This window comes from Salarias fasciatus, chromosome 10, assembly GCF_902148845.1.
Source record: "Salarias fasciatus chromosome 10, fSalaFa1.1, whole genome shotgun sequence".
Lineage (NCBI taxonomy): Eukaryota > Metazoa > Chordata > Actinopteri > Blenniiformes > Blenniidae > Salarias > Salarias fasciatus.
Genome location: NC_043754.1, coordinates 27,215,345 through 27,236,203, shown reverse-complemented (window position 1 = coordinate 27,236,203; position 20,859 = coordinate 27,215,345). Strand labels below are relative to the sequence as shown.

Genomic DNA, 20,859 nt, shown 5'->3' with positions numbered 1-20,859 from the left:
TGTGTACGTCCTTGTTGAGTTTAATGCTCTCATTTATAGTTTTATTTTTGTGTCCCCCCTTTATCGGATTCATGCCCCACCTGTCATATGATGAAAATTGTAATTATATTGCCTACATCGATTGCCTACAGATTGGGCATCTTCTGTAAAAGATGGACGCAGCGCTACAGGATACTGTTTCAGCCCGACAAAACAAGGCCCTGCACTTTCATGGAAGTCAAAGAAACAACCTACAGTGGCTCTGTCAACTTGTGAAGCTGAGTACATAGGTCCCGCAACCACTTCTCAGGAAAGCATGCATTTAGCACACTGTTAAGTGGTATGGATAACAAGGTACGCACTTGTACCACTATCCATGGAGACAATCAAGGAGCCATCGCACTGAGTCAGTGAACAGACAGAGATCAAAACACATCGATCTGAAGTATCACTTCATACACGAAGCACTGAATGAGGGCAAGACAGCCATATTGCCCATCAGAGGACATGGTTGCAGACATGTTAACAAAACCTGCTACAAAAATTAAAATTACAAAGTTCAAGAAATGGTTCTTTGGAGATTAAGAAAGTGGTTGAAATGTATGGTCTGAGTCGATGAGAGCAAGAGGGGGTGTTGAGTTTAATGCTCTCATTTATACTTTTATTTTTGTGTCCCCCTTTGTCAGAGTTATGCCCCCCTGTCATGAAAATTATAATTATATTAGTTCTCCAGTGTGTTATGGTGAGTTATATGTTACGTTTCATGTAACATAAATCGACCTCTGACTGTCGTGAAATTATGATTATTATTATTTATTTATTTTTTATTTTATTTTATTTTTTTTTTTTTTTGCTGTGATGCCACCTGACACTTTACGTTAACGTTCTGTGAGCGGGAACTGTCTGAATGAAGCTACCGATGTTCTCCTCCCGGTGCTAAGATGGAAATAAAGACAGCCGAAACGGACGTATTTAACGTGTGATCCTTCCTCAACACGGATGCAGAAGCTGGAGACTCAACAGTCCTGCTACTATCCAGCTCTCACTCACAAAGCATTGTGGGACTGCGGAGAAGATGTGGCCTAAAGAGGTCTTAGACGTCTAAAGGAGTGGGAACCCTTGAAGCAGCTGCGGCGGCTGTGCAGAGTGTAAAGCGACACCCAGCTCCGCGGCCACTGGTTTCATTTGGCGTCCAGAGAGCAGAGCGGCGCTGCAGCCTCTGAGCCACACAACAGCCCCGCTTGTCCTCTGTCCTCTGTCTCCGTCTCGGTTCACAGGATCCCTGTGAGTCTCCGGGAAGCTCATCACATGTGCAGCGTTCCATATGGAACATGGGACGGTGACCTAATCCCCTGAAACTCCATGAGCCGGCTTTCTTTCAGCGCGCCTCGGGGATCGGGCCAGCGGGCCGTCCGGCGGATCGCCTGCTGCCGTGCTGACGGAGCCCCGCTGCACACAAAGCGTGAAACCCCCGGTTCCCGAGGCGGGCTCCGCACGGGGAGAACGGGACGGGTCAATCAGCGGGCCGGGGCCACTGCGGCGATGAAAAGATAATTCCCCCCCTCCGCCGCCGCCGGACCTCATGCGGCGTCAAACCATTTGTGAGCAGTGACAGAGCCAGATTGGGCCGAAAGGATATGAGTGGGAAACTTCAAAACCTGCTCATGTTTCGGCGGCCGTGAAAGGATTTGTATAACACATTCAGATTTGATGGACTTTCCCATGTTGGCTCTGGACAGCCCTTTTTGTTGATGTGTTCAAATAATGAATCTCTTATGTCTGGGACCCCCTTTTTCCCCCCGGCTCCGGGTCCTGTCTCCAGTTGCTGGTAGGGATGCTGTGCGGACCACTCCGTCGCCTGCGCCCAGCTTATGGAGAACCGCTAACCCGCAGGCTTCCAGGAACCCGGGTGAGTGGTCCTCCGGCCCCGTCCTCGGGACGGGTCTGCGTCCGGCAGCTTTTCACAGCGCAGTGAGACGTGCACGCGGAGACGTGCACGCGGAGACGAGCCTGTAGATTCTGTAGCGACCGAGCTGATGGCGCCTCTGCAGCGGGTGCTGGGAGGTGACGGCGCTGGCAGTCCTCTGCCTCTGCTGCTGCCAGCTGGGATTGAAGAGTTTCCTCAAGTCAAAGATAGCTGAAAAGTCTCAGGACAGGCGTGGAAGAACCTGTGGCATCTTACTGGGTTCTTTAAAGTTGTGTTTTCCGTGTCTCACTGTGAACTCTGCTCTGTTCCAGGTGCTGAAATGGAACATATATTTCTGATTCTTTTACTCTTCAGTAAGTCGTCTTCATCTGGAGCTCAGTTCAACGGATACAACTGTGACGCCAACTTTCACAGCCGTTTCCCCGGTGAGCCGACTCCCGCCGGGCCTCCAGGACAGAACGCCGTCCTGACCTTTCTGTAGCACCAGCCCCGTATGGAGAACTCGGTTCCTCCGTGGCGAGGCCAGGCGGAGGCTGGGTGTGATGAAGCAGTGACGACCGCCGCCTCTGCTTGTGTTTCCTGTGCAGCGGAGCGAGACATCAGCGTGTACTGCGGCGTGCAGACCATCACCCTCAAGATCAACTTCTGCCCCGTCCTCTTCTCCGGCTACACCGACTCCGACCTGGCTCTCAACGGTCGTCATGGAGACGCGCACTGCCGAGGCTTCATCAACAACAACACCTTCCCCACCGTGGTGATCTTCAGCATCAGCCTGGCCACGCTGGAGTCCTGCGGAAACGCCCTGGTGGTGAGAAGGGCGGCCCGGAGCTCCTCGCCGTCCAGTCCCCACGCTGTGGGAGATCCATGTTATCACCGCAGGAGTCCACAGCTAATGGCATCAATCCTGTTTTAACCTGCATGCTCAGTCTGTTTGTATTTTAAGGCAGTTTTCAGCCCAGAACCTCAAGCATTCGTCCGTCTCAACAGCAATGCTGCAATTTCAACAATTTAATTTAATTCCAACCGTCCTCTGTGAACGCTGCGGTCCGGCCAGAATTCACAGATCGGTTGATTTAAATTCATTTTTGAAATTGGTTTGATTTTTTTACCAGTGTGTCTTCATTCGGAATGGAATGAGTGCAAAACTGAATTTCCAATAACACTGGTCTGAATGGCGAAGTCTACGATGTGGAACAGACTGAGCCAGGAAGGGTACTGCCAGACCCAGGAGGAGTACCAGGACCAGCTGGTCTGAGAGGAGCAGGGTCTGAGGAGGGGCAGGTTGACTGTTCAGATGTCTCCCCTCCAGGTGTCCACGGCTCAGGGTCCCAACGCCTATGGGAACTTGTCCCTGGTTCAGATCGGAAACATCTCGGGGTACATTGACACCCCCGACCCCCCCACCATCATCAGCTACCTGCCCGGTCTGCTCTACCAGTTCAGCTGCAGCTACCCCCTGGAGTACCTGGTCAACAACACCCAGCTGGCCTCGTAAGTACCTGGTCCTCATCACCCGGCTGGCCTCGTAAGTACCTGGTCCTCAGCACCCGGCTGGCCTCGTAAGTACCTGGTCCTCATCACCTGGCTGGCCTCGTAAGTACCTGGTCCTCAGCACCCGGCTGGCCTCGTAAGTACCTGGTCCTCAGCACCCGGCTGGCCTCGTAAGTACCCCACAAGGGTTTCCCTGCACAGGCTGTTTGGGGTCACCAGGACCAGGTCAGGGCTCTACGGTCACTGGGACCAGGTCAGGACCGTGTCAGGGCTCTACGGTCACTGGGACCGTGTCAGGACCGGGTCAGGGCTCTACGGTAACTGGGACCGTGTCAGGACCGGGTCAGGGCTCTACGGTCACCGGGGCCGGGTCAGAGTCCAGGTTTCTGTCACTGGTTTCCTTCAGCTTGTCTCAGGATGTCTTCCAGGGTGTGTCTGACGGTGTCTCCGTCTCTCCGTCCCTCTGAAGGTCGGCTGCTGCCATCTCAGTGAAGGAAAGCAACGGTACATTTATCAGCACCTTGAACCTGCTGCTGTACAACGTGAGTTCACATGATCCCTTCCAGGTTCTGCTGCACCCGAAAACTAATTAGTCCTTCTCCGCTCTGGACCCGTCTGGTCCCAGGATGTTTCTGTCAGTTCAACTAGATTCCACATTTATTTTCAGTGATTTTGAAATCCTGTACCCCGTTCAGTGATCACTGTGAACTGAAGAAAGAATGCTGTGTGTGTGTGTGTGTGTGTTTGTGTGTGTGTGTGTGTGTGTGTGTGTGTGTGTGTGTGTGTGTGTGTGTGCAGGACTCATCCTACGTCCAGCAGCTGTCCATCCCGATGGCCGGACTCACCCTGAAGACCAGGGTGTTTGCTGCAGTTCGAGCCTCAAACCTGGACCGAAGGTATTGGCTCTACTCACTCTAGCTCTACGTCCCGTCCAGGGACACAGTGTCCCCTCTGCTCTACTCACTCTAGCTCTACGTCCCGTCCAGGGACACAGTGTCCCCTCTGCTCTACTCACTCTAGCTCTACGTCCCGTCCAGGGACACAGTGTCCCCTCTGCTCTACTCACTCTAGCTCTACGTCCCGTCCAGGGACACAGTGTCCCCTCTGTCTGCTCTACTCTACTGTTCTCAGTCCACACTTCAGGTCAAGTGCGTCAGCGGCCTGTCAGAGATCTCACTGTGTTTTCTTTAACGACGCGTTCTCTCTGTCTTGAGTCGTTAGGAATGGGGTTCCTCAGGGCTCTGTACTGGCTCCATTATCACTTTCTCTTTTTCTGTCACTGTGAGGACATATTTGATGCTCCTTTGGGACCTCATTTCATTGCTGCGCAGGCGATTCACAGTTCTACATGCTGTTGGTTCTCCAGAGTAGATCATCTTCAGGCCTGTCTTTCAGCTGTCAGAAGCTGATTATCAATGATTTGGCGCAGTGATTAGCGCTCTTCATATACTGGCCAGGACCTGGGGCCTTTCTGCGTGGAGTTTGCATGTTCTCCCCGTGTGTGTCCGGCACTTCAGCTTCCTGGCACTGTGAGGTTAACTGGTAACTCTAAATTGCCCCTCGGTGCCCCTTTGTGAGAGTGTATGGTTGGGTTGGCCCTGAGACGGACTGGACACCTGTCCAGGTAGACCCGCTCTCGCCCACAGCAGAGACTCTGCTGTCTGTCTGACAGTGTTACTCTGTCTCTGATGATTCATTATAAAGACAAAGTCAGAATGTTTTGGTGGGCTCTTTGACCAAACCATTTCTTTTGAGCTACACTGTAAAGACATGACCAGAGTGGCTTCTTATCGCCTCAGAAACACTTCAAAGATTAGAGCGATTCCTTCATTTCCTGATGCTGAGGACCTAATTCATGCCTTTGTTTTATCACGACTACATTATTATATTGTACTTTTATCAGGTCTGCCAAAGAAAAGTCTTCATGGTCTGCAGCAGCTGCTGGTCTGACCTGAGCCAGTAGATTTGAGGCCATCACTCCAGTGACCGGCTCCCTGTTCAGGTTACAGCAGGCTGTACGGTGCTGCGAACATGAATACCATCACCAGTCCAGCCAGCAGAGAAAGGCTCCAAAACAGTCCTATTGGACAGATTCATCAGGCTCCATACACTGTAAAGAAACAGGACAAAGTATTCAGCACAAGGCACAACTCAGTCCTCATCCAGGTTTCAACATTACAGCCAACCTAAAACTGTCTTCTGGATCTAATAGTTTGACCTTCTGCCAAAACTTTCCAAACACATAGCCCACTCCCCCAGTGCCTTCAAGCACACAAGCCATCACTTCCTGGAGCTGATGAGACCCGTGGCTGTCCCCACACAGGATCTGTTCATGCACCACTGTCCATACAGACAGCTTGAACAACAAACCAAGTCCAGACACAGGCAGAAAATCCAAGAAAGGCAGAGAGTGTGAAAACAGACAGAAAATCTAAAAACAGGTAGAAAATTAAAAAAAAATGGGTAGAAAGTCCAGAACAGGCAGAAAGGCCTGAGGCAAGCAGGTGTGCTGCCCTGCTGCTCTCTAGCGCCCCTCAGAGGAGGTCTGGCCTCACTTTAAGAGTCAAAAATAGTGGAGGATCTCTCTGCTGGTACTTCCTGAGCTGTGCGCTGAACTCTTATCTGACCTAAACAGGTGGAATGTTTTGATGGACTACTGCTACACCACGCCCTCTGGAAACCCCAACGATGACCTCCGCTACGACCTTTTCTTTAGGTAAACCCACAGGAAACACCGAGCACTCACTCACCACACAACATGCTGACTGCACAAATGAGCATCCGTTGACGTTGGCTGATTGTGTCTTTGTTGAGAAAGCTGTGAAAAAGATCCGCAGACCACCGTCTTTGAGAACGGAAAGAGCCAAATGGGCCGGTTCGCCTTCGAGGTGTTCCGCTTTGTGAAGCACAAGAACCAGAAGATGTCCACAGTGTTCCTGCACTGCGTCACCAAGCTGTGCCGAGCAGACGACTGCCCCATGCTCATGCCAGTGAGCACACACACACACACACACACACACACACACACACACACACACACACACACACACACACACTGCAGCGAGTTCATAAATGGTGATTGTGTGGCTACACTATAGAGGAGCTGTAGAGCCACTATAGAGGAGCTGTAGAGCCACTATAGAGGAGCTGTAGAGCCTCTATAGAGGAGCTGTAGAGCCACTATAGAGGAGCTGTAGAGCCACTATAGAGCCACTATAGAGGAGCTGTAGAGCCACTATAGAGGAGCTGTAGAGCCACTATAGAGCCACTATAGAGGAGCTGTAGAGCCACTATAGAGGAGCTGTAGAGCCGCTATAGAGGAGCTGTAGAGCCACTATAGAGTCACTATAGAGGAGCTGTAGAGCCACTATAGAGGAGCTGTAGAGCCACTATAGAGCCACTATAGAGGAGCTGTAGAGCCACTATAGAGGAGCTGTAGAGCCGCTATAGAGGAGCTGTAGAGCCACTATAGAGTCACTATAGAGGAGCTGTAGAGCCACTATAGAGGAGCTGTAGAGCCACTATAGAGGAGCTGTAGAGCCGCTATAGAGGAGCTGTAGAGCCGCTATAGAGGAGCTGTAGAGTCACTATAGAGCCACTATAGAGGAGCTGTAGAGCCACTATAGAGCCATTATAGAGGAGCTGTAGAGCCACTATAGAGGAGCTGTAGAGTCACTATAGAGGAGCTGTAGAGCCACTATAGAGGAGCTGTAGAGCCGCTATAGAGGAGCTGTAGAGTCACTATAGAGGAGCTGTAGAGCCACTATAGAGCCACTATAGAGGAGCTGTAGAGTCACTATAGAGCAGCTGTAGAGCCACTATAGAGGAGCTGTAGAGCCTCTATAGAGGAGCTGTAGAGCCACTATAGAGGAGCTGTAGAGCCACTATAGAGCCACTATAGAGGAGCTGTAGAGCCGCTATAGAGGAGCTGTAGAGTCACTATAGAGCCACTATAGAGGAGCTGTAGAGCCACTATAGAGGAGCTGTAGAGCCACTATAGAGCCACTATAGAGGAGCTGTAGAGCCACTATAGAGGAGCTGTAGAGCCGCTATAGAGGAGCTGTAGAGCCACTATAGAGTCACTATAGAGGAGCTGTAGAGCCACTATAGAGGAGCTGTAGAGCCACTATAGAGGAGCTGTAGAGCCGCTATAGAGGAGCTGTAGAGCCGCTATAGAGGAGCTGTAGAGTCACTATAGAGCCACTATAGAGGAGCTGTAGAGCCACTATAGAGCCATTATAGAGGAGCTGTAGAGCCACTATAGAGGAGCTGTAGAGTCACTATAGAGGAGCTGTAGAGCCACTATAGAGGAGCTGTAGAGCCGCTATAGAGGAGCTGTAGAGTCACTATAGAGGAGCTGTAGAGCCACTATAGAGCCACTATAGAGGAGCTGTAGAGTCACTATAGAGCAGCTGTAGAGCCACTATAGAGGAGCTGTAGAGTCACTATAGAGGAGCTGTAGAGCCACTATAGAGGAGCTGTAGAGCCGCTATAGAGGAGCTGTAGAGTCACTATAGAGCCACTATAGAGGAGCTGTAGAGCCACTATAGAGCCACTATAGAGGAGCTGTAGAGCCACTATAGAGGAGCTGTAGAGCCACTATAGAGGAGCTGTAGAGCCACTATAGAGGAGCTGTAGAGTCACTATAGAGGAGCTGTAGAGCCACTATAGAGCCACTATAGAGGAGCTGTAGAGCCACTATAGAGCCACTATAGAGGAGCTGTAGAGCCACTATAGAGGAGCTGTAGAGTCACTATAGAGGAGCTGTAGAGCCGCTATAGAGGAGCTGTAGAGCCACTATAGAGGAGCTGTAGAGCCACTATAGAGGAGCTGTAGAGCCACTATAGAGGAGCTGTAGAGCCGCTATAGAGGAGCTGTAGAGTCACTATAGAGGAGCTGTAGAGCCACTATAGAGCCACTATAGAGGAGCTGTAGAGCCACTATAGAGGAGCTGTAGAGCTGCTATAGAGGAGCTGTAGAGTCACTATAGAGGAGCTGTAGAGCTGCTATAGAGGAGCTGTAGAGTCACTATAGAGGAGCTGTAGAGCCACTAGAGAGGAGATATAGAGCCACTATGGAGGAGCTGTAGAGTCACTAAGAAGTGGTTATAGAGCCATGTGTGGCTTCAGAGCTGCAGGTTGTACACCTCTCAGTTAAATAACATTTCTCTTTCAGAATGACCAAGAGTTCATATTCTGTTCTAAATCCCTAAACCTGGGTTGATCTGTATAATTCTACTGAAATATTTAAAATCATTCAGGAGTGATAGTGTCTCTGCAGCAGATTCTAGATATTGAATATTTATATTTCCACGATTGATACATCACGTCTTCACATCCTCTCTGTTCATTAAATCAACCCCGAGGATCTGATCAGAATCACCTTCTGAAAGTGGGTCTGACTCCTCTGAGTCTGAGCATCATGAGGACACATCTCATCCTTGACTCAGAATTTGTTTGGATTCCACCATAGAGACTGAATGTGCCACATCAGCACTGTGGAGCCGTCTCAGAGGCTTCAGAAGAACTCTCTCTGTCATTGCTTTGTAGATCTGTGGCAGCAGAAAGAAGAGGGATGTCTCTGAGGGCGGGGAATCGAACCCTGCATCTGGAAATGCTGTCCTGACCGCTGGGCCGATCATCACTCGCAGTGGTAAAGACTACTTTAACATTACTGTCATGTCTTTCTTCTGATGTGAATCACACAGCTGCTGAAACATGAGGGTCCATGAGTTTCCTCCCCATGTGATCTGTGAGTGGCTGGTGCTGCATCATGGCCACATTCACTTTGGACACTTCTCCAAGATTAGGCTGAACTTTTCTCAGTATGCACATGTAACCTGTTACATCCTCTACTTTCTGTTCTCTCCCTAACATTGGTATTCAGTCTGATCAAGGCAAGTTCGCCCTCTGCTGGTTAAACTGTATAGTATCTCCAGAACGCAGCAGTAGTGCCATCAATGTTCTAATGTTACTTGGAAAAAGCACAAATAGTATTTAGAATAATAGCATCAAATCTCAGCATGCCACAGCTTCCCCGCCTTTAACCAAAAAACTTGAATTCAGACAGGAGATTTCACAATAACAGACTGCTGAGAATGGCTCAAAACCGAGCAAAACTGTGAAACTAAAACATGCTTTAACAGAGTCTTTAAGGTGAACGTGTGAATCTCTCTCCAGCAGAATGTTTTGGCTCAAGAAAAGAAAAGCTTTTCAGTGTGGATGTCTGGAGCAGGTCTGAGTGGGGTGATCAGCTCAGAGGGTGAACCCACACCTGGTCTGGAAATAACACTAACTCTAGTGGATCTGGGAGTCTGGCTCTCACCGGACCTGTGTGCCAGTTCACCACTTCACCACCAGACATGAACCAGGAACCCGTTTCGGTTCCCCCAGATGGAAATCCTGTTTGCTGCGTGTGTCGTGACTCTCGTTCTGTTCCAGGTGCTTCTGTGGCACTTTGGTTTTCCGGTCTGGGAGAAGCTCATCCAGGCTGGACCTCGGTCTGCAGTCTGAGCTCTGCTGGTGACACACCTGTTGCTGTGGCAGGTGTGATCTGGACCATGAACAGGAATCTCATAAACCTTGTTTGCACCGTCCCCTCTCTCATGGTTTTCCAGCCTCGTGTGAAGGTCTGAGCCGGTCTCTCTGCCAGTTCAGGGAGGATGGCTGGAACCCAGCAGCCTGATGCCACTTTGCTACATGAAACTCTGAACTTGTGAAGCAAGTCCCAGTGTCAGACACAAGCAGTTCTGGTGTTCCAGAAATACTGAAGCCCCGTCTGAGTTTTTCAATAGTGACTTGGGCGGTGCTTCTTTCCACTGGGTAAACATCCTGCCATTTTGAACATGCAGGCACAATTATGAGAAGCATTTCTCCTTGGATCGGACCAATGCAGCTCAGGCCGTGACTCAGGCCGTTCTCACGGGTGTCGTGGTGCAGCGGTGCAGCAGTGCAGGGGTGCAGCGGTGCAAAGGTACAAAGGTACAGCGATGCAGTGCAGGGGTGCAGCAGTGCAGGGGTGCAGCAGTGCAGGGGTGCAGCAGTGCAGCAGTGCAGGGGTGCAGCAGTGCAGGGGTGCAGGGGTGCAGCGCCACAGTGGTGCAGCGGCAGGTGCTTCTTGATGCCTCTCACATTCCTGACGTGCCTCAGCAGTGGCCTCTACATCTCCATTCATCCCTGGCCGCCACATGTGAGAAGGAGCCATTCCTTTCCTTGTAGTCCGTCCCCTGTGAGCCTCATGTGTTTGAGCGTTGGTTCTCTTCCTGTGTTTGGGAGAACAGCTGGAGCTCCTCAGAGAACACAGCCACGTCTTCCGCTGAACTCCAGTTTCCTCTGGAGGAAAGCTTTGAAGGTCATGTCGCTTTCGGCAGGCAGTAATGTACCTGTGCTGAAACTGCGTCACTTGCCGTCCATTTCTTTGTCTGATTTGCATTTATCCAACATGTCCATGATTGGAACTGGCTCTGTCCTCTCCTCTTCCCTTAATTTGTCAGAATGGCGGTCTGCACGGCACGTTGGCCATTGGTTGCTGGATACTGTGGTTCTTGTAGGCTTTGAGCTTCGCAGCCTACATTTCCACTCTTGGTGATCCCATTAGGGGAGCTGGCTTCTTTTCATTTAGCAGATTGATCAGTGGCCTGTGATTGGTGTGGATGGTGGAGTTGCATTTGTACAAACACTTGTGAAAGTTTTCAATTTTTCAAATCCAAATATGTCAGCAAGTGCTCCTCTAAGTGAGAACATCTTGTTTCAGCAGGTAGTGAAGTATGAGAAACCAGTGTCTCACTTCCGTCTTCCACGATGTGCGAAAATACGACCATGAAACGAAGCATCGTGACTGAATGAGCTTTCAGTCTGCAGGGTGGTGAACTACATCACATGTTCTTGACATGTCCTTAGCTTTCTGAAAAGCCTCTCGTCTTGTCCATTCCATTCCCATCATGTCTCAGCAGTTCATGTAATGATGCTAACGGGGTTGCCAGGTTGGTAAATAACTTGTAGTTCCTCAATAACCCAAGAGCAACTGGAACTCCATAGCATTTGCTGGGGCTGGAGCCGCTGGAACTGCTTTGGCCTTTCATCCACTGGGTGTAGTCCTTGGGTGTCAACATTATACCTTAAGTCCATCACCCTGAAAGGGGGGTGCAGTTGTCCCTCTGGAGGCGTAGTCCAGCCTCCTTCAGTCTTCTTAGTACACCGTCCCAAATCTCCAGATGATCGGCTTTATTTACTCCACTAGCCGAAATGACTTCCTGACACAGCGACCAGGTGAATTCCACCAGAGAGTCTCTCCATCGTTGTCCTGAACTCTCCTCTGGGTGTTGGATCCTGCTCAAGTGACGACACTGTGACAGTGATGTGGGCGTGCCCTGTGGGTTCAGGGTGGTACCTCTGGAGCGCTGTCTCCGGTGTCCGTCTCTCAGCTGCCTCTGCCCTATGGGAACAGCGTTGTCTCTGACTTGAAAAGTGGCTTCAGAGCCCTTTGAAGTGCCCAGCTCCTCCTTGAAAATGTCTTGTAATGACACAGTTGGTTCTTTCTTCTCTGAGTGGATGTGATGGACTGAACTGACTCTGTTTGGCTCTTACCTCGTTCCAGTCCAGTCAGGCTCAGCCAGGCAGACTGCCATCTCCTCTCATGACCACTAGAGGCAGTGTGGCCCCTTTCTTTTAACATAAACAGCTACTGGACTTTAACATGAGCGGCTCCCCAGTATCGGTCTCCAGCGTGATTGTGATTGTGATTGTGATTGTGACTGCTTTGATGTGGGGAATTTTGGTGTTTTCCCACATTGTTCTAGATGTCATTTTGTTACTGTGAGACTGGAGTCTGTGTTCATCTCAAAACAAACTCTCTCTTACCGTTCTGTCTCATGGCTCACCTTTCCTCAGCTGTGTTTCACTTTTACGCCCCAGCTTCTTGCTCAGTAATGCAAAGGGCCTTCCTCTGAACAGTCAGCGCTACTTCCTCCGTGCTGCTCTTGAGTGTTATCTGAACATCAGCTTCCTGTTTCCCAGCCCCAGTCTCAGCTTCTCCTTTGGGTTTTGTTTCTTTCAGGAAGGCTCTTGCGGTATTAGCCACTGTTCCACATGCTTGACATTCCTCGTGTTTAAACCTACATTCCGCGGCATTGCGTTCTCCTCTGCAGTGTTAGCACTTTTGGTCACGGGTGCTCTTGAACGCACCAGGCTGAGAGTAGCCTTTGTCTACTTGGAAGCACTTGGTTGATGCACTTGGATTTTGGAGGTCGGCCGCATTTTTAGTAGCCTGAGCAACTCCACCACAAACACTTGGTTTGTAACTATGAGAATCAAACTCGTACCTCTGGACAGTTTTCAGCTGTCCATAATTCTTCTGTCTTGATTTGTTTGGGCTGGGGACGTCATGCATGGAGCTATATGGAGATGCTCTGAGCACACTCAGCATGCACTGATTAATCTTACCAACAGACCAGACGAATCCGATCAAGCAGTGCATTTTAAAATCTGTGAAGTCCAGCTGCTAACTGCAGACATGATTTGAATCAGGAAGGTAACTTTCAGCTCACTCAGTGATGTGACGTTTCAGTTTAGTGAGCCGCTCACCTGTCCAGGTGTAACCTCCCCTCAGAGTCAGCTGGCATCAGCCCAACACAGGATCAAACCAACACAGGATGGACGGAGCATTTTAGTATCCCAAATAACAGCTTATTTGCTATTTTTTAATATTTGAGTATCGTTGCAATTTTACCTATTTTAGCAGACTCAGTCGAAATTTTAGTAAACTCATAATTCAAGAGTGACATGTGTCACCAAGAAGTGAAATAAGACAGAGAGGAAACCTTTAAAATCAAATGTTTGTTTCTATTTCACAATGTGAATGCAAAGGTAGAGCCACTATAGAGCAGCTGTAGAGCCACTATAGAGGAGCTGTAGAGTCACTATAGAGGAGCTGTAGAGTCACTATAGAGCAGCTGTAGAGTCACTATAGAGCAGCTGTAAAGCCACTATAGAGGAGCTGTAGAGTCACTATAGAGCAGCTGTAGAGCCACTATAGAGGAGCTGTGGCTGTAGAGCCACTATAGAGGAGCTGTAGAGCCACTATAGAGGAGCTGTAGAGTCACTATAGAGGAGCTGTAGAGCCACTATAGAGGAGCTGTGGCTGTAGAGCCACTATAGAGGAGCTGTAGAATCACTATAGAGGAGCTGTAGAGTCACTATAGAGCAGCTGTAGAGCCACTATAGAGGAGCTGTAGAATCACTATAGAGGAGCTGTAGAGTCACTATAGAGCAGCTGTAGAGTCACTATAGAGCAGCTGTAGAGCCACTATAGAGGAGCTGTAGAATTACTATAGAGGAGCTGTAGAGTCACTATAGAGCAGCTGTAGAGTCACTATAGAGCAGCTGTAGAGCCACTATAGAGGAGCTGTAGAATCACTATAGAGGAGCTGTAGAGTCACTATAGAGCAGCTGTAGAGTCACTATAGAGGAGCTGTAGAGTTACTATAGAGCAGCTGTAGAGCCGCTATAGAGCAGCTGTAGAGTCACTATAGAGCAGCTGTAGAGTCACTATAGAGGAGCTGTAGAGTCACTATAGAGGAGCTGTAGAGCCACTATAGAGGAGCTGTAGAGCCACTATAGAGGAGCTGTAGAGTCACTATAGAGGAGCTGTAGAGTCGCTATAGAGGAGATGTAGAGCCACTATAGAGGAGCTGTAGAGTCACTATAGAGCAGCTGTAGAGCCCCTATAGAGGAGCTGTGGCTGTAGAGCCACTATAGAGGAGCTGTAGAGCCACTATAGAGGAGCTGTAGAGTCACTATAGAGGAGCTGTAGAGCCACTATAGAGGAGCTGTGGCTGTAGAGCCACTATAGAGGAGCTGTAGAGCCGCTATAGAGCAGCTGTAGAGTCACTATAGAGGAGCTGTAGAGTCACTATAGAGGAGCTGTAGAGCCGCTTTAGAGCAGCTGTAGAGTCACTATAGAGGAGCTGTAGAGCCACTATAGAGGAGCTGTAGAGCCACTATAGAGGAGCTGTAGAGCCGCTATAGAGCAGCTGTAGAGTCACTATAGAGGAGCTGTAGAGCCTCTATAGAGGAGCTGTAGAGCCACTATAGAGGAGCTGTGGCTGTAGAGCCACTATAGAGGAGCTGTAGAGCCACTATAGAGGAGCTGTAGAGTCACTATAGAGGAGATGTAGAGCCACTATAGAGCAGCTGTAGAGCCACTATAGAGCAGCTGTAGAGCCACTATAGAGGAGCTGTAGAGCCACTATAGAGGAGCTGTAGAGTCACTATAGAGCAGCTGTAGAGTCACTATGGAGCAGCTGTAGAGCCACTATAGAGGAGCTGTAGAGCCACTATAGAGCAGCTGTAGAGTCACTATGGAGCAGCTGTAGAGCCACTATAGAGGAGCTGTAGAGCCACTATAGAGCAGCTGTAGAGCCACTATAGAGGAGCTGTAGAGCCACTATAGAGGAGCTGTAGAGTCACTATAGAGGAGCTGTAGAGCCACTATAGAGGAGCTGTGGCTGTAGAGCCACTATAGAGGAGCTGTAGAGCCACTATAGAGGAGCTGTGGCTGTAGTGCCACTATAGAGGAGCTGTAGAGCCGCTATAGAGCAGCTGTAGAGTCACTATAGAGGAGCTGTAGAGCCACTATAGAGGAGCTGTAGAGCCGCTTTAGAGCAGCTGTAGAGCCACTATAGAGCAGCTGTAGAGCCACTATAGAGCAGCTGTAGAGCCACTATAGAGGAGCTGTAGAGCCACTATAGAGGAGCTGTAGAGTCACTATAGAGGAGCTGTAGAGCCACTATAGAGGAGCTGTAGAGCCACTATAGAGGAGCTGTGGCTGTAGTGCCACTATAGAGGAGCTGTAGAGCCGCTATAGAGCAGCTGTAGAGTCACTATAGAGGAGCTGTAGAGCCACTATAGAGGAGCTGTGGCTGTAGTGCCACTATAGAGGAGCTGTAGAGCCGCTTTAGAGCAGCTGTAGAGCCACTATAGAGGAGCTGTAGAGCCACTATAGAGGAGCTGTAGAGCCACTATAGAGGAGCTGTAGAGCCACTATAGAGGAGCTGTGGCTGTAGTGCCACTATAGAGGAGCTGTAGAGCCGCTTTAGAGCAGCTGTAGAGCCACTATAGAGGAGCTGTAGAGCCACTATAGAGGAGCTGTAGAGCCACTATAGAGGAGCTGTAGAGCCACTATAGAGCAGCTGTAGAGCCACTACAGAGGAGCTGTAGAGCCACTATAGAGGAGCTGTAGAGTCACTATAGAGCAGCTGTAGAGCCACTATAGAGCAGCTGTAGAGCCACTATAGAGGAGCTGTAGAGTCACTATAGAGCAGCTGTAGAGCCACTATAGAGGAGCTGTAGAGTCACTATAGAGCAGCTGTAGAGCCACTATAGAGGAGCTGTAGAGCCACTATAGAGGAGCTGTAGAGCCACTATAAAGCAGCTGTAGAGTCACTATAGAGGAGCTGTAGAGCCACTATAGAGGAGCTGTAGAGTCACTATAGAGGAGCTGTAGAGTCACTATAGAGCCGCTGTAGAGTCACAAATAGCTCCACAGCGGTGTAATCATCTCCAATAATGAGTCATACTCTCACTCTATCATAGCCTTTTCGGATTTTCTTTCGTTCCCTTATCTTTTATTCAGCTGTGAAAAACTGTGTTTTATCATACCGATCACAATTTCATTTTTATGAGTTTTTTCTTTCTTTTTTTTGATGCATTTTTTCCCCTAAGTCCATTAGAAGATGGGACCCTTCCTGTTTAGAATAAAAACCCCACCCTGTGGTTATTTATCTTCTTGACTGTAACTGGAGACATGTCCACCAGCTTTGAGTTGTTTGCTGTTTTGATCCTTGGAGCTCTGAAAGCAGATGTGGTTCATGACCCCTCTGTTTCCCCTGGATGTGTCTGTAAACATCTTATCTTACCTCAAGGTCTTTAATATTGACTCATCCCTCAACGAGACAAACTCTTAAGTCAGGTTGCTTCCGACTGCACCTCTCAGAATACTGGCTCTGGAAACTTAATAATGCCTTTAAAAAATGCCTTGGAAGAGAAAGTGTGTCTCTGATTCGTTTACTGTCACTCACAAAGATGTGAGTTTACCTGATAAGTGGTTTGATATGTGACGTGGCTAAAATGGGAGAAACAACAGCAACAACCAAAACATCTAAAGTGTCAACCTTTGAGCGCCCTCAGTTGAATACATCAGACATTATCTGTACTTCTGGTAAATGCTCTTTACTTCATTGTTCTTTTCTTTCAGATGAAACACCGACCAACAACTCCCAGCTGGGTGAGTGCTGACCTTCTGTCTCGATCTGGAATCACTTTGGCTGCTCACATCTTTTCTTTAGCCTGAAACTCGTCTCACTATTCGTTACCTTTAAAACAAAAGGCTCTTTCTTTTGTCGTCAGATACTTTTCACTTTCCAAAGTGTTTAACGTTTGGAGTGGTGCCATCAGCTCACCACAGAGAGGGAAATACAGACATTCTGACGAAACAAGAGATTCTTTCTCTCATCAAGTCCAAAATGACAGCAGCCCTGCTCCCCTCTGTCTGCATTACAGGCTGATAGCTGGTACCAGCAACAAAATGAAAACAGCTGCCACACAGCTGGAACAGGACTGAGAGCTCCGAGAGCAGAGAGGGAAGTTCTCCCTGGTTCAGACAGAATAAGCCCAACAGCTGAAGTCCTGATGCGTCTTCATGCTCTGCTCTCTCCATGTGGCTCACTTTGTGTCTGCATTCACACAAAGTGAAGCAGCTTCACACCACAGCAGAGAACACACACAGAACGCGTTGTTCCATGGAAAGCCATGACCAAGCTGGAAAGATGGGGGCCTCCAGCAACAGCATGTGACCCCCCTGGAGAGTTCTGTAAGGTGTTCACCAGATCGGACAGAGGTGTAATGGAGGCCCTCTGGACCAGGGTGCCTCAGCCTATCATGGCCAGAGGCTGGTGATTCCCCTCAGGGAAAACCAAGTGGACAGTTGGCCGCTTCCTCTGAGGCGACTCTGCCGAAAAGACTCCACGTTGCAGCACCACCCACGGGTAGAGGCTCCACTCTCCAAGTAGAGGACCTTGATGGGACTGGGTGTCCAATAGCAGGTTCAGGCTCTCCGGTTGGCCAGACAGCCCATAGCCCACCTGAGAAGCCGCTGGGAGCCCTACAAAAAGCAGACGGACCTGATGCCGCCCTGGTGGTCAATGTGGAAGTTGGCCGAGGTGTTGTCTGACTGTACCAGTACGGGCCTTCCCCTCAGGTATGGCTTAAGGGCCAGGTGTACTGCATGAAGCTCCAGCATCGATGTGATCTGCACTGCCCCACACGGACCACTGTCCCTAAACTGCCCTGCAGTTTCAGACGGCAAACCCATCTGAGAGACTAGCATCCATGGTGACAGCCTCTTATCTGGCCAGGGCCACAACCAATGGAACGCCCTCTACAGGAAGCCACACATCAACCACACGTCAGTTCCCCTGTCCTCCTGCCCTCTTGCTAAAGGCGCCATGCACCGGGAACGGAGGTGTGACTGCTGCCTCCACCAGTCACAGGCTGAGCTGGCACCAACAGCGGCCACAAGCTAATGCTAATGGTGTCACTAACACAGGATTGGCATCAATAAGCCGGAAGAAGGGAGCGACGTCTCAACCAACCGTGGAGAAGCTACGGTGGAACCGGCCATGGTGGAACCGGCCATGGTGGGACCGGACACGGTGGAACTGGCCACGGTGGGACCGGACACGGTGGAACTGGCCACGGTGGGACCGGACACGGTGGAACTGGCCACGGTGGGACCGGACACGGTGGAACTGGCCACGGTGGGACCGGACACGGTGGAACTGGCCACGGTGGGGCCCAGTAAGCTGGGGAAATAGTACAACATGGCCTTGCAAGCAATGGCTAAACTAACACAGCCAGGATCCTGTAACCCAAGCGAGGTGTGCACAAACGGCACCCCCACCGCAGCGGCTAAGCTAACGCTAACCATGGTGATAACAGCCGAGGCGGGCACATCAAAACGGTAAATGTTCTACACTTACATGGTGCTTTTCCTCTGCATTAGCAGACCCCAAAGTGCTTTACACTGCGTTATCACATCTACCCATGCAAGGCGCTCAGTCCAACCACTGGGGGCAATTTAGGGTTCAGTGTCTTGTCCAAGGACACTTTGACATGCAGACAGGGGGAGACAGGAATTGAACAACCAACCTCCTGATTGCAAGACGCTGAACCACACTGAACCACAGCCGCCCTCAACAAGGGAGGTGTTGGGAGGTCCAGGAGGAGTCCCTGGACCAGAGGAGACGCCACGGTAGAGTCAGCCCACTGAAAGAGGGGGGCCTGCCGCCGTGGCCTTTAGGTTGCGAATTTGCTGCTCTGACCAACATGGTGGAAAGGCTCCCTGCAACAGAGCTTCATGATGGCCTGGCCCGTGATCTTCAAGCTGTATGCAAACTGCTCACAAGTGGAACAACGAACCGGACCTGGAGTGAGCCAGTGATGTGATCGGTATACAGACTCAACATCTGCACCGCCTTCTGGCCATTAGGAGGAATGAAACAGATCTGCACTGATCTACATCTGTCTGTACTGACCTTCACTATCTACACTCATACTGGTCTACACTGATCTAAACTGATCTCTACCGATCTATTCTGACCTCCATTGATCTCCATTGATCTACACTGAGCTGCTGTCTGAACTTGGCCTGTCTAACAGTTACGAACCCTGCTGTGTTTCTTTCCTTCTCTGAATTCAGCCCAGCTGAAAGCTCCAGTCTTCCAGATGAACACGGTGACCAGCGCCCTCATCTCAGGCGTGATCATTCTGGGCGTCATGAGCATCTGCTTCTTCATCTTCTCGGTCACCCTCCTCAGAGGAAAGAGTGTGTCCATCAGCTCGCTGTCTGGGGTCCGAAACCCGGCCTTCAGCTGAGCGCTGGGCCCCGTGCTGTTTGTGCATGTAGTCGTGTTTGAGGAGAGCGCCTGTTGATCCTGTTAAACGTTCTGAGCAGCGTGCTTTAGTGTAGGAGCAAAGCAGGACTTCCTTTGTGGTTCTGTGTTCTGGGTTTCCACCATGTGGTGATATGCCATGCAGTTTTTACCCTCATTACTAAATTCAATACCTCAGAAATACAGCTTTCAGTGCAGGGCACAGCAGCAGACAGGCCTCCGTCCTGGGTGGGAGTGTGTCACCATTCCTGCTCACTGTGTCAAATACAAACACATGTAATACACAGTAGACTGGTAGGGGTGGAGCTGTAGACCCTGCAGTGCCTCGCATTAAGTTATTGAAGGAGCTACAACTAGGAATCAGGCTGGAATCAGGTTTAAAGTTATGATGGCATGAATCTAAAGGTTGATAATAATTGGAATGAAGTTTTAATTTAATAATATTTTGTCGTAGTAGTGAAGTAGTTCTTTTAACAATCACTGATAGATGAGATGGAAATAGAAAGGTTTTCACTGACATTAAATATCTGATGCAGCGTGGTAGAGCACTGTGTATGTACCCCTATAAATGTGTGTAACCATCTGAAAATACGCTCCTGAAAGGCCATTGGTGATTTCCACACGACATGTACAAACTGTATACATCTTGTTGCATGTATTGCACTTTGACTTGCGATTAAAATTCGTCCAGTGTCTCATTTCTAAACATACAGAGTGAATTTCCTTATGAAGTCCAAACAGTCAATCAGGTACTGCTGCAGAGACCCAGGGGCCTCCACCCAGCAGACACACTCCTCACAGCGCCACCTGTTGACCTGTGGGGTGGAGCCAGCCTCTGTTGTGTAGTTTTTGTGTTGTATTTGGGCAGTTTTGTGGTGAGCTGAGGCCTGTTGCACAAAAGCAGGACTCATTGATCCAGGATCATCCAGTCCAGACCCAGAGGGTTCAGGATTACTTGGTGACACAATGGACCAATCCAGGACGAGAACACACGGATTCATCTAGCAGGTGAAACCGATCCAGAATCAAGCCGGTTCCTTAAAGAGACCCCCCCAATCAACCACAGATTCATGGATTCACCATGACGACCAGACTCTGCACCGGAACAGGAAGTTCTGATGGAGGCAGACGAGGAGCCCTGATGCCCCCACCCACACCACTGCCCTGCACGACTCCCCCAACACGCCCACACCTGCCTCGCAGCCAGTATATAGAATATAGTTCTATCAAATTAATTTAAGAAATTAGATATGGTGGAAAAAAGAAAAATTAATTCCAAACAACTTAATTCATCCAGGTCGAACCAGCTGAAGCCATTCAAACTGCTCTTCTCTTGTTCTTGTTCACAAGTCCAGGTTCTTGAGAGCAATGACCACAACATGTCAGGAATTCACCAAACACAGTTCCTGCTTCACACTCTATCTGCACTTCCAAAACACACTTTCTAAACACAACGCAGTTCTGTGGAGTTCTCTCTCAACGCTCCGTGTCCTGAATGTTCTGCAGGGAACTGACT

At 49.6% G+C, this 20,859-nt stretch overlaps 1 protein-coding gene across 1 annotated transcript; it reads left to right on the top strand.

Moving 5' to 3' along the window:
• Positions 1–2,225: 2,225 nt before the first annotated feature.
• LOC115395180 (zona pellucida-like domain-containing protein 1) lies at positions 2,226–19,326 on the top strand. The gene is made up of 10 exons (XM_030100600.1): positions 2,226–2,331; positions 2,494–2,714; positions 3,216–3,397; positions 3,867–3,939; positions 4,196–4,293; positions 6,033–6,113; positions 6,216–6,387; positions 8,947–9,049; positions 16,649–16,678; positions 19,151–19,326. The coding sequence occupies exons 1-10, from the start codon at positions 2,226–2,228 to the stop codon at positions 19,324–19,326; spliced, it is 1,242 nt and encodes a 413-aa protein (XP_029956460.1).
• The last annotated feature ends 1,533 nt before the right edge of the window (positions 19,327–20,859 follow it).